This window comes from Halichoerus grypus, chromosome 5 (assembly GCF_964656455.1).
Source record: "Halichoerus grypus chromosome 5, mHalGry1.hap1.1, whole genome shotgun sequence".
In the NCBI taxonomy this organism is placed as follows: domain Eukaryota; kingdom Metazoa; phylum Chordata; class Mammalia; order Carnivora; family Phocidae; genus Halichoerus; species Halichoerus grypus.
This window is the reverse complement of record NC_135716.1, coordinates 73164769-73178086: the sequence shown is the minus strand read 5'-3', so window position 1 is coordinate 73178086 and position 13318 is coordinate 73164769. Positions and strand designations below refer to the sequence as shown.

The window sequence follows — 13318 nt, the reverse complement described above, 5'->3', positions numbered from 1 at the left end:
AACACCAGAGCAAGACTTCCAGAGCAAGGCAGTCCACACAAACATTTTGTTATTTGTCCAAAGCATCACTCAGATTCTCTGGGGAAAGCAGCCCAGTGTGTGTGCTAGGCAAGCCATCCAAGAGCACAGGCTTGGGACAGGCTACTGAAGGCTCAGAGCCTGAGCATCTGAATGGGAGAGAAACTGCTGGAAGCTGGGGCGTACGTACTGTGTGGGATGCTGGGTGGACACGCTTCTGATTGGACCTCTAAGAAAAACAGGAAAAGATGAGTGACCTCTGTGGTCATTGCTAGCGAGGAAGGTCACTTACGAGGAGGATTATTTGAGCTTTGCTTTGGTATGTAAAAACATAATTGAGATTTTTTTTCCCCTCTAGAGTTGTATTCCACATAAAATAAGCCCACTGGACATTTCCCTAGCGGCTGGAGTCCTTAGGTATTTCCTGCCCCAAGCAGAACTGTCCTGAGACCCCCAGTTGGCCATGGCAACTGGCTTCTCAGTAAATGTATTTGATGATGGAAGCTGTGCAGAGCCTTGTTGCCTTCCTCAGAACAGCCCAGGCAGGGGTGTGTGAAGAGGGTCTGCTGAGCTGCCCGCCATGTTTACTCCCCATTTTGGGAAGAGGAACACGGACTTTCTATCTGAATGCTAATGTTGGAGAAGGAATTTAAATGAGTTAGCTCAGCTCACATGCTTCTGAAAACTCTGGTCTGATTTCTGACCTTGTACCCTGGGGAAAAAAATGTATTTGCAAAGTAAATAGAACTCTAGATTTAGTGTTCCGTGCCCACTTTGCGATCATAAGTGTACACACGGGCGTGTATGGTGTATATGTGTTTGTGCGTCGTCGAAAGTAATGAGCAGAGGCTGTAGTGCTTTCCAGAATGTTGGCGTTCTGAAAACTGGCCGTAGGCTTGTGTGTATTTGTGTGTGTGTAAAATGACATCTGTAGATACGAATATACCAGAAAATAGACACATGCTGGAGACACCACTGTAAGGCCCCTCTGAGGTGCTGAGGAGGGTCTGAAATCCACCCCGATCCAGCTCCCCCACCAGCCAAGACAGCTGGCTCACCTACCCCTAGAGGATGGCGCCTTCGACCTTGTTGTGGGCCTCGGAGGGTACATCTGTTGGGAGGGATGATACTTTCTATTTCACACCAGCAGCAGAAGAGACAGGCCAGCGTATTTGGGGTGAGAGCATTTGATAATACCTTTTTTCCCTGGCTGCACGTGTGTTTTTAGCTCATTCATTTCCCCCATGCAGACACCGGATGAGCAATTTCTTTTCTTCTCACACTGCATCCAAAAGGCCTCTCGGAAAAACTTGCATTGCATGGAACTGGAAGTCTGCTCCTCGAGCACCTGACAAGATAAGACTGCCCTTTACCTTGGGGACAGCATTTTTCATATGGCCCCTGTGCCTAGAACTTGCACCAGGTACTAGATGCCTGGAACTTCACCAGAGCCCACGTGGATTACTGGCTCAGGGTCACTATCTTAATAATTCCTCTTGGCCCTCCCAGGATGGCAGAACACCACACACACACACACACACACACATGTACCCCAAAGGGAGAAATGTCATCATCATATATTTCCACTGAAGGGACAAAAAGAGGAACTAAGAAATGTACATTTGCCATGCTCTGTGAGAACATGAGAAATGCAAAGCACACCTAAACGTAAATCAGCTAGCTTTAAACCCGGAGTAGGAAAACATCACTAACATTGTCTTCTTACATGATTGCTCTCATCTTAGGTAATGGGGACACTTTTATATCAACTTTCCAGTAGCTTCACACCCAGACTCTCTCATAGAGTTAGGAATGAGTACGTGAACATGAGAGACATGTTTCATTCCTTTGTTAGCCTCAGCAGGGAGTTTACAGGAGTTGAGGTCTTCTCGAGTTTGTACATCACCAGGCCTGGTGTTGTGAGGCCGCTGTGGTCCAGGATGAAGACAATCTCTTCCTAAGATTTAAAACATAAGGATAAAATCATTCCCACATCCTCTGAATAATGGCCCAGCCCCAGAACATGATATAGAGAGACGGAGGCCACGGTCCCCTGTCCCCAGGCTGTGAGGCTGGGGGAGTCTCTCTCCCTGGGTGATAGGAAATACAGAGGCTCAAGGCACATATGCCGAGCTGTTGATGGACTAGGTCTTCAGCCAAGGCATTGCCAGCACCTCTGTCATCGGGCCCTGAACCTTAGCCTCCTCCCTGCTGGCCCAGGCTCCTTACTGCTGGATGCACACCCCTGCTCCTTCTGTGGCTTAAGCTGAGCTGTACGGGAGCTTCCTTTCCCAAGCATTCTGAGGACAGCAGTCCACTTGGCAAGGTTGTAGGTAATGTGTTGAGACTAAGAGCTCCTTCCAGTCTATGTAGAACGTTGAGTGTTTTTTAAAAATTTTTAAAGATTTTAAAAGAGAGAGCGAGAGAGAGAGAGCACAAGCAGGGGAGAGGGAGAAGCAGGCTCCCCACTGAGCAGGGAGCCCCATGCGGGATTCCATCCGAGGATCCCCAGGACCCCGGGATCCTGACCTGAGCCGAAGGCAGACGCTTTACCCACCGAGCCACCCAGCCCCCTATGTAGAACTTTGAATCCTAAAATAGCTTAAGTTTAAAAGCATATGATCTGGTGTGGTGCTTATGAAACTTTAACGTGCATGCACATCACCCACAAATCTTGTTAAAATTCGGATTCTGAATGAATATGTCTGGGTCCGAGTCCAAAATGCTACACTTCTGCCAAGTTCCCACTTGATGTTAAGCCTGCTCCTGACCTGAGGGCCACACTTTGTGTCACAAGGGTCCAGAGCGGTTCTCCGCCTGGACTGCCCCACTCCCATAGATTCAGGTTTAATTGGGTGAGGGTGAGGTGTAGGTGGTGGTAGTGTGTAAAGATCCCCAGGGACACAGCCAGAGTTAAGAAATACTGGCATAGGGTTAAGACTTAACTGCTAAATGCACAGAAGGGAAATTCAATTGACTTCCAAACCATTGCACTAACCTGTGGTGTGACCCTGGGAAAGAAATTTCCTTTCAGCTTCATCAGAGCTCTAAGGGGAATGACAGTTACTGCTTTTTTTTTTTTTAAATAACATTTAGATCATTAAAATCCGCCAGCAAGAATAAGAGAGACGTGGATAGTTTGTGCCGTGGCCTAGAGGCTCTGTCCGGGCCACCAGCACGCATCTGTGTGGGTCAGTCTGTGTCCCTAGAGGGGCGCACAGCGGAGGTTCTCAGGGCCAAGGCCAAGTGCAAGTGCAGACCCAGCTTGAGATGGCGGCTGACTTCAGCTCTTTGGGGTTCTTGCCCCCATTTGTATATAGCTATTGGAATGTGACCTAAGGGCCCAAGGATAGGAATGTGCACACCCTACACCTGCCCTGAGGGATTTACATTCCTGCTCCGATCATAGGTAAACAGAGAAGGAGCCAGGGCCCTGAGGCCACGCACATTAGCAGAGGCGAGTTGGGTAAGGCTCCTTAGAAGAAGTGACATCTGCACTGAGGCCTTCAGAATGAGTTGGCTGGGCCCAAGGGCCAAGAGTGAACGTTCCAAGCAGAGGCAGCTGTGGAACCGGATACAGGACAGGAGCTGGTCAACGGGAGGAGGCAGGGGAGTTGAGCAGGGGCCGGGTCACACAGTGGCAGTGATAAGGAGTTCAGACACTGGGACGCATGGGTGGCTCAGTGGGTTAAGCGCCTGCTTTCTGCTCAGGTCATGATCCCAGGGTCCTGGGATCGAGCCCCGCATTGGGCTCCCTGCTCAGAGGGGAGCCTGCTTCTCCCTCTCCCTCTGCCTGCCACTCCGCCTGCTTGTGCACTTGCTGTCTCTCTCTGACAAATAAATAAATGAAATCTTAAAAAAAAAATGGAGTTCAGACCTTGTCTTGAAGCTAGTTTTAAGCAGGGAATGACATGGTCAGACTTGCACGGAGGATTAAAGTATTCCTGTGGAGGGATGTGGTGGCCCAGACCGTCAGGGAAGTGAGGGCAGGGACCCAACTCCAGCGACACCCGCTCGGGGTCACACAGCCCAGGTCTTCTGCACTTGACCAGCACTGCTCCAGGGCCGCGCGCGCTGGTCTTGCTTGGAAAAGCTGTACGTTATTAAATTGTCACTTCAACAAAAGCAAAAGATCAGACCTCTGTTGTTCTTTCTGATGTATGATTTTCTCTGTTCAAAACGGTGTTCCTCGGTGTCAGATGCCAACTGCCGGGCTGATGGGACACTGAGACCTGCCCTTGTGTGTGCTGATTATTACCCACCAGACTTCTGTGGCCGCGTAAATCCCATCTGCCCAATTCCTGCAGCAGTGTGCTGGCAACATAGTATTCTGGTAATATTGAAAACCCAGCACATTTCCTAAAGAACTTTCTGAGAAGAGGCTTGGTGACAAGCTTGAGGGTTCCAAGAGATACACGGGAAGGCAGACAAAGTACAAGGTGTGGCTCTGCCCTGGAGGTATCTCCTGTCTGGCAGGAAGACAATAGGCACACAAAACTAGGTGAAAATAAAGACAGAGCTCTGATCAGTAGGTGCAGATGGTTTTTGTACAAACTGACCACTGAGGGTGGGCAGAGAGTGAAGAGAAACCATCCAAGAGGAGTTCAGGGAAGGCCCTCTGGGCAGAAGGTAAATGTAGGGATTGGCCGAGGGGAGGGAGGCAAGGCGGTCCGGGGGAAGGTCCAGGAGAAGCACAGCCAGTAAGCTGAGCTCCATGCGAAGCAGCCCAGCCTCGCTGAAGGGGGCCTTGAACTGAGTACACGAGTGGGGAAAGTCAGGTCCTCCGAGCTGAGACTGCGGGAATTCGAGATAGAATCCAGAAGAATACATTCATTCCTATGTGACAGAATCCTAATGAGAGCTGTCCTTCTCACTGCCCACCAGATCCGGAGACGTACTTCATTCCTTCCTTCGTTATATCCATCCTTGATTCTTTCCTTCCTTCCTTCCTTCCAGATCCTTATCTTTATAATTTGGTAATATGTTCCCTAAACATCTCATTTTGATTCCTTTAAAAACCCAGTTTTCTAGCAAGTAATGAAGTAGTTTCACCTCCCCTACTTTATGGTTTTGTTTAGGTCTTTGGATTCTTTCCTGCTGTCCTGCTTTGTGGTCAGAGTGAATCTCTCCGTTCCTCTTGGAACTCTGTGGGGGGGGGGGGACTCGGAGAACCAGTTCTGCAGGCTGTTGATTAACCGGACAGCAAGGCTGCTGACCAAGGACATCCTGTTCTTGATACCCCAAGCATTTATTCATATTGGCTTGTGACTTTCTCCAGCTCCGTTTTCTGATCTGAAACACTGGGATCATGATGTCTGTGGATCTCTGTGCAAGAATTTAGTAGGGTCTTAAAAAGATTCCCTACCCATTAGAAAACGTCAAGACATGCAGCTATGTTAAAAATCACATTGAGACATGACCCCTATATTGGAGATTTGGGGTGGGGGCAGCTATTTTAGAAAGGACTCAAAATACTGGTTGTATTTTACTCACTGTGTTTAAAACTTGAATGGCCAGAATAATATCCATGAAAGGATTTCAGGAACTCGTAAGTGTTTTGTTTTCCTTGATGGTCCTCTGTGATAGCTTCCCCTAAACTGAAAATGAGAGCCTCTTTCTGGTTTCAGATTGCAGAGGGAATGGCATACATCGAGAGGAAGAACTACATTCACCGAGACCTACGAGCAGCAAACGTTCTAGTCTCTGAGTCACTCATGTGCAAAATTGCAGATTTTGGCCTTGCTCGAGTAATCGAAGATAATGAGTACACAGCAAGGGAAGGTATGTTGTCCTCACCATCTTTACGATCTTTACATGTTTTGTTATTTAGTTTTGTTTTTGTCTGTTGTTGTTTTTTTTTACAAAGCAATTACAAATAGTCATCCGTAAAAAAATGAACTCATTTTGTAAAATGTTCACAATGTACCATAGTTGTTGTTTGTGGGTTTGTTCTAATACTTGTTTTTAAAACTTACTGTCCTGATTAACTCCACACACTGTTTATAAAGTTTACAGATGTTGTCATTTGTATTTCAGCTAAGCAAAAGAAAACAAAAAGAGACTTGGCAAGTTCAAAATTCTTTGTTTATATTGTATGTTCAAGCTTTTTACCCAAACAATGAAGCACACTGTTCCTAACTGTAGAGAAGACATTTGCAACAATAATTCTGTATCCTCTATTCTGGCCTTTTCATTGCAAATTAAAACTTGGAAATTATCACACACAGAGAAGTAAATGTAATGCACTCCTTTATTTAACCGCATTCCATATTCTACACATATTAAAACACAGAGAGGGCGCCTGGGTGGCTCAGTAGGTTGGGCATCTGCTTTCAGCTCAGGTCATGATCCCGGGGTCCTGGGATTGAGCCCCACATTAGGCTTCCTGCTCACTGGAGAGTTTGCTTCTCCCTCTGCCCCTCCCCCTGCTTGTGCTATCTCTCTTGCTCTCTGACAAATAAGGGAAGGAAGGAAGGAAGGAAGGAAGGAAGGAAGGAAGGAAGGAAGGAGGGAAGGAAGGAGGGAAGGAAGGAAGGAAGGAAAGAGAAAGATGGCAGCTTGAGAACCTTGTTTTGATTTGTTTAGCATCTCTTGTGCCCATCATGCTTCAGGCGGTTCTCCTCCTGCCTCAGGATTGTGTTCTCTTAGGTGGGTGACAACTTGTCCTCAGCAAAAAGGCAGGTGAAGGAAAACAGTTTGAGGAAAGGGAGTGAAAAATAACAACTAAAATCTTGTGAGTAGTTGCAGTATGGTGGGCTATTCTAAGTGCTTTTCTTCCTTTTTTCTTCCTTCCTTTCTTTCTTTCTTTCTAAGATTTATTTATTTATTTTAGAGAGAGGGAGAGTGCACGAGGCAGGGAGAGGCAGAGGGAGAGGGAGAGAGAGAATCTCAAGCAGATTCCCCACTAAGCGTGGAGCCTGACATGGGGCTCAATCCCAGGACCCTGAGATCATGACTTGAACCGAAATCAAGAGTCAGGTGCTTAACTGGCTGAGCCACCCGGGCTCCCCTCTAAGTGCTTTTCATACGTTATCTCATTTATGTTTATAATAACCCTATGTAATAAGCCCTATTGTTGTTGTTGTTGTTATTATTATCATTCCCACCTTATAGGTGAGGCCACAGAGAGGTTCAGCAGCTTCTAAGGTCCCGTAGTAAGTGGGAGAGCCAAGAACCAAACCCAGGAGATGTAGTCTCAAAGTTCGCCATCTAGAACATATTCCACTGGCTCTGTTGAATTGGACAAGACTGGTGGTGCCTTAAAAAATAACTATTCTTGTGTGAGACAGGTGGCTTAGTTCAGAGAGCCTGGGTCCTAGAATTCAATAGTAGCCATTTCAGGGCCACCATAATAATTACCTTTTGTCTGTATTTACCCTGTGCCGAGCGTGCAGATCAACCCAGTTAACTCTGGCACCAACTTGAGGGAGGTTCCGTCTCCTCATCTTATAGATGAAGGTGCCGACAAAGCCCAGAGACAGTAGGTGGTTTGCCAGGGTCACACCAGGTTGGAAACAGCAGAACCAGGATTCAAACCAAGATGCACTGTGTGGGACTGACTCCACACCCCCCCACACACACCAGGGCCCCTCCTGGAGCAACGTGCCCCAACCCCCACCCTGCCCCCTGCCACTGCCCAGCCATGCAGGGTCAGTCCCCAGAACGTGCAATAGTGAGTGCCCTGCACACCGTACCTAGCTGTTCCATGAGGCTTTCTGCTGTCCTTATTGATCTCATTCAGATTTCCAATTTGGGTCTGATACCACAAGAAATTCTAAAGCAAAAACCTAATAAAGGCAAACATGTTTAAAATCTTTTAAAACGGTTGGTGGGAACCCCTAGCCTTTCCAGGATATAAGGATGACATTCTGTGCCTGAGTCCCTACTTTCCTCGAGATGTCCCTGCAAGTTACCCCCGAGCCAGGTTTGTCCCTTAGCCTCACCAGCTCCCCGTGAGAATCCTAGTGTCATTACTATCTCTCTCTGGGCAGATCATGATGCTACCCAATTCCTAAAAGTAGTAAAGTTTGGGCTGAGCAAGTGAAATCAGGAGACTTTAGCATTTGGAGTAGTATCTGAAACTCCTGTTGGTATGAGCTGACAGAGATTTGTCTGCAAGAATGTACGCATCAAGAGATATTTCCATTCCATATAGACATAGTATGGGTTTATTGGAGAACATGTGAACACTGAAGATATATGCTTTAGAGGCTGCTGTTAAGGGACAAATACACAAGCTAAGAACAAATTTCTTTACATTCTGTGTCATGTTCTTTGGTATAAAGTGGGCTCATTATGATGTCTCTGGCAGGATACACAAGAAACTTTCCTTCTCAGGGTGCTGGGTGGCTCAGTCGGTTAAGGGTCTGCCCTCGGCTCAGGTCATGATCCCAGGGTCCTGGGATCGAGCCCCGCATCGGGCTCCATGCTCGGCAGGGAGCCTGCTTCTCCCTCTCCCACTCCCCCTGCTTGTGTTCCCTCTCTCGCTGTGTCTCTTTCTGTCAAATAAATAAATAAAATCTTAAAAAAAAAAAAAAAGGAAACTTTGCTTCTCACAAGGGGAATGCCCAAAAGGGAAACGGGAGGGAGGCATCTATTTTCAGTATAGCATTTTTGTACCATCTCTGTCGTGTGCTATGTATATGCATTACCTATTCAAAAGAAATAGTTAAAATTTTCCCCAAAAGAAGGAAAGTATGAAGGTGACATGCCCATGACTTTTTGTTTCAGTTCAGAGGCCCAAGTAAGACATGTCTTCTCCCTTAGGTGCCAAATTCCCCATTAAGTGGACAGCTCCAGAAGCAATCAACTTCGGATGTTTCACGATTAAGTCTGATGTGTGGTCCTTTGGAATTCTCCTGTATGAAATCGTCACCTATGGGAAAATTCCCTACCCAGGTACCGTTTCCTTACCTATTTCCATTCAAGCGGTCTATATGAGAAAAAAAAAAAGCCAAATGGCAGGATGCATAAAAACATAAATCCATATCCAAAAGCTAAGAATAAGCCCTTTTCCAAATGACTATCTTGAGTGGAAAGTGTTCTAAAAATGCTTAGACACTTTTCTGCCTTCTTATTTGATTGAGTGCATCTCCTTTGTTTTTTCCCCCTAACGAATTCCTGGCACCTCTCAGTGCCTGGAAGGTGCCTGGCACCGTCGTAGGTGTCGCAGATACGAGGACGGAGTAGAAGGCTAGACACGGGTGCTCTCCTAAGCAGTGCACCTGATGGAGAAGGAAACAGACACAGAAATGAGGAATCGCAATGCTTTTGGGTTAGTTTTGAAACAGAGATTTGTATGAAGTACTTCGGAGCCTCTGTCTCTTTGGGAAATAACCGCCTCTGTTTATCAGTGAAAGGTCTTTCCGACCTGTAACTTACCGAATGTGAGGACATCCATTCGGTGTCTCTCGGTTCCTAACACCGAAAGCCCTTGGAGCCGGATTGCACCAGTCTTCCCTTTAACCGGGACCCGTGCCTGAATATGCAAGGAGGATTTCTCCCAAAGCCTTCACATTAATGTTAGGCTTTTTACAAAATAGATGGATATGATGAATTTAAAATTAAATCTTTAATGGTTAAATCATTCCCTCATTTGAAAAATATCTGAGGGTGCCGGGTACCCCTGAGGGGCCCCGATGCAGCAGTCATAGCTCTTGCCTTTGAGAGCTGGTATTCTGGTAGGAAGAGACTGATAACAGTGAGGCGACAGTCCGTCAGTTGGCACAGTGCCCTATGGAGTGGGTTAAAGATTGTCGAGGAGGAGGAGGGTTGCTGGTTTTACACTATGATCCTGGTAGCAGCAGGTATGAGGAGGGAACCACAGGGCCGTCTGGGGGGCTGAGCGTCCCATAGAGAAAACAGCCACTATATGGGATCCCGAGGCCCCATGGTTTGGGTCTCAGTGAGAATTTGCTGGATGAATGAATGGATGTGCTCAAGCCATTTAACATCTAGATAGACACCATGCTGTGGATGAGAAAAACTTGTGGACAGAGCCACAGTGTGGCCTTCATGCTCCTGATCACCCTCAGTGCTGTTTGGGGGAAGAGTCATAGGGAAGTCAGGGACCAGGGCCAGCGGGGAGAGGGGAGAGCTTTCGGATGGCGCCTACACAGTGGGCTGACTGTCCCTTGAAATGCCCCTTGTGCCAACACTTCATATCTGACTGCCACTCTGCTCTAGATGCTGAAGTGAATGAGAACATTACGGGAAAATAGGGAAAAAGAAATATTTTCTTGATCAATCCTGATATCTGACATTATGTATCTATATAATCTATATCTATCTACAGAGAAAGATAGTCTATTCAGATTACATATATAATCTGATATCTGATCAAATAAACATTTAAGGGCCCCTAGGTGGCTCAGTCATTAAGCGTCTGCCTTCAGCTCAGGTCATGATCCCAGGGTCCTGGGATCGAGTCCCACATAGGGCTCCCTGCTCAGCGGGAGTCTGCTTCTCCCTCTCCCGCTCCCCTTGCTTGTGCTCTCTCTCTCTGTGTCAAATAAATAAATAAATAAATAAATAAATAAATAAATAAATATTTAACTTCATCAAATGATCTGTGATATGTCTGACATGCTCCAGAACGACGTACAGACAATTCCCATGAGGCTCAGAGAAGGTGACTCTTTCCCAGAACTGAATCACTAGCTCCTGGCAGAGCTGCTTCTGAACCCCAGGCCCATGTTCTCATCCATATGCTCAATGTTCAGGATTTAAAAATGTTTAGGGTAAAAAAATTGTTAAAAAAAAAAAAAAAGCAGTAGAAAAATGGTAAAAAAAAATAATAAAATAAAATAAAAAAAATACAGTAGGACCAACCAGAAAGCACTGACCGATCTACTCCCAGGGTAGCTTGTCCCCTGTAAGGACCAGGGGTGTGAGGGATACCGTCAGGAGCTCTGGATTGATGATGTATTCAGGTCATGAGGAGAGCCTTTAGCATTAGGAGATGCGAACAGAACTGAACAATCCTATTTACATAAATCTCAGAGGACTTGATTCACAGGTGGCACAGAAATTGGTGAACGTTGCCGACATGGGGCATTGCCATCACTGTTATAAAACTGCTCACGGGAGAGACGCCACTAATAATTGAGTTATCTGGGCGTATCTTCTTTACCCGGAAGAGTGCTGGATATGTTAAGTTTGGGTTTTTTTAAGTGGTTTAGAAACCATATGCCTAGCTTTGCAAAATAATGGGAATAAGAGAAAGGAGGGGACAAAACAAAGAGGAAATAAGGAGGTCAAATATAAAGTGAACACATATTTTTTAAAAGAAATAAAAGACTAAAAGATGAAATACACCAAAATGTTATTATCCTTGGGCAGTGAAATGATAGGCTATATTAATTTTCTTTTTGATAAGTTTCTGAAGTTTCCAATTTTTATTTTTTTCTAACTTTTTAAAAATTATGTCTTTATTAAGTATTTCCATTCTTGTTTAAGTAATATACGTGCATCAAAAAGTGAGGTAGTATGAAAAGACTTCTAATGAAAAGTTGCCTCCCTGGCTTCATGCTCCTCAAAGGCATTTACTTTCAGGAATTTTAGTTATTTATTCTAATATTTGTTGTTCAGAATTCAAAATATTATATTCATACTATTATCTCTTAAGTAAAAAATTTTCCCCGTTTTACTTATCATTAAGAGTATGATCCCATGGTTCTAAATTCAAGAGATACAAAGAAGTATGTGGTAGAAGTGGTGTGCCTTTCATTCCTCATCTCCAGACAGCCCTCCCTCCCCTTGCACCCATCAGAACCATTAATATCAATTTCAGTGAATTGAACAGAGACCCTCTAGAAATATCCATGGAGATACAATTAGAGGTGTAGCAAATACACATGTTGGCTGGGTGCCAAAACTGATATCACCAACAGAGATACAGAGAGCAAACTTCTGGGAATAAGAGAGTAAAATATATAATTTTGTCAGTAAAAGTTACATATCAAAACTCTAGTAGTCAAATACTAAATTTTCTATTCTCTGCTGTACTGCATTTTTCTCCTCCCTGTGCTCCTTCACCAACTTCTAGTCTCTGCTAATTCCTACCCACTCCAGATTTCATTTCCTGCTTCCCACCCACCTCCCTCTCCTGAGGGTATCTCCCCCATTGGGCTGTGAGCCATTTGTGGACAAGACTTGGTCTTAATCGTCTTTGTATCTCTCAGAGCCTAGTGTTAGCTTGTGTCCCATTGTAAGCACTCAGGAAATGCTTGTGGAGAGAATGGCGGATGGAATATGAAACGGCTTGCTTTTACGAGCACCGGCAAATGGGTGTTTGCTTTCTTTAACCTAGCAACAGAGCAATGACCAAGTATCAGGTTTAATCTTAGGGTCTGGTTGAGGTCTCCCTCCCCCTCTTTCTTTCTTCTGTAAGACTTGTCACTTAATAGCCTTATTTTGCTCGTTGATTTACTCGTGCATTTAGATTTCTTTCTTTCTAGTCCTCTTACCAAGTCAGATTCCCCCAGGCAGGATGGGCTTTTATCTGCATCACGGAGAGTCCTGCAGAGTCAGGAAAACATATGAGAACAAGGAAGGAAAAATCTGCAGTGGGGCAAGGTTGGGGGGGCAGGGGCTAGAAAAATCTTTTCTTCTGTGGGCACGTTCTGACCTTTCATTCAGCTGGGGGTTCTCCAGGCAGAAAATGAAAGAGATATTCCTAAGACGTTGGCCATCCAGCTGCCATTTTCTATCACCCTGAATGTTAGTCCTCCTCCCAGGATCCCAGAGCTTCCCCCAATGCCCATGTAGAAGCAAAATAGAGGGATTTCATCTGAGATTTATCTAAGTGAGGAGGGTGAGTGACAAGAGCCAGAGCAATGCTGAAACCACATAATTTCTGGAGACTGGAACCCCAAATGAAGAAAGGACTGCAAATCGGTCTCTTGGCTTCAAGAATGAGAATAAATTGAAGTCTTTCCATTAGAACATTCCAGTTACACAAATATCCGAAGATCGTGTTTCAGAAGACTTGAGGAAAATTAATTCACTATGTAAACAACTTTCAAGAGATCTTAGCATTTATAAAGTTTGCTTGGAACTTTGCATTTCGAAAAAGAAGGACTCTTCCAAGACAGAAGTAATCATGTCTTCTTTCAAGGGCTTAAATCCATGCAGGGCCTTCAGTCACTGTGTTCTTAGAAAAAGAAAGGTTAGTTAAGGTTAGAGGAGTTCAAAGGTCACTGATCATGACCCATGGTAAGAGAAAAACAGAAACCCCACTCCACAAATAGAACAAAAGTTTCATAAAATCGCACTAACTTTTACTATGTGCGGTGTGTTC

At 45.3% G+C, this 13318-nt stretch overlaps 1 protein-coding gene across 3 annotated transcripts in view; it reads left to right on the top strand.

Annotated features, from left to right (window-relative positions):
- Positions 1–13318, top strand: part of LYN (LYN proto-oncogene, Src family tyrosine kinase) — a 114924-nt gene that overhangs the window by 98368 nt on the left and 3238 nt on the right. For all 3 annotated transcript variants that reach the window (XM_036106088.2, XM_036106090.2, XM_036106089.2), the window contains exons 11-12: positions 5646–5799; positions 8785–8916. In XM_036106088.2, coding sequence (XP_035961981.1) covers positions 5646–5799; positions 8785–8916 — 286 coding nt within the window. The remainder of the gene's footprint in view (positions 1–5645; positions 5800–8784; positions 8917–13318) is intronic.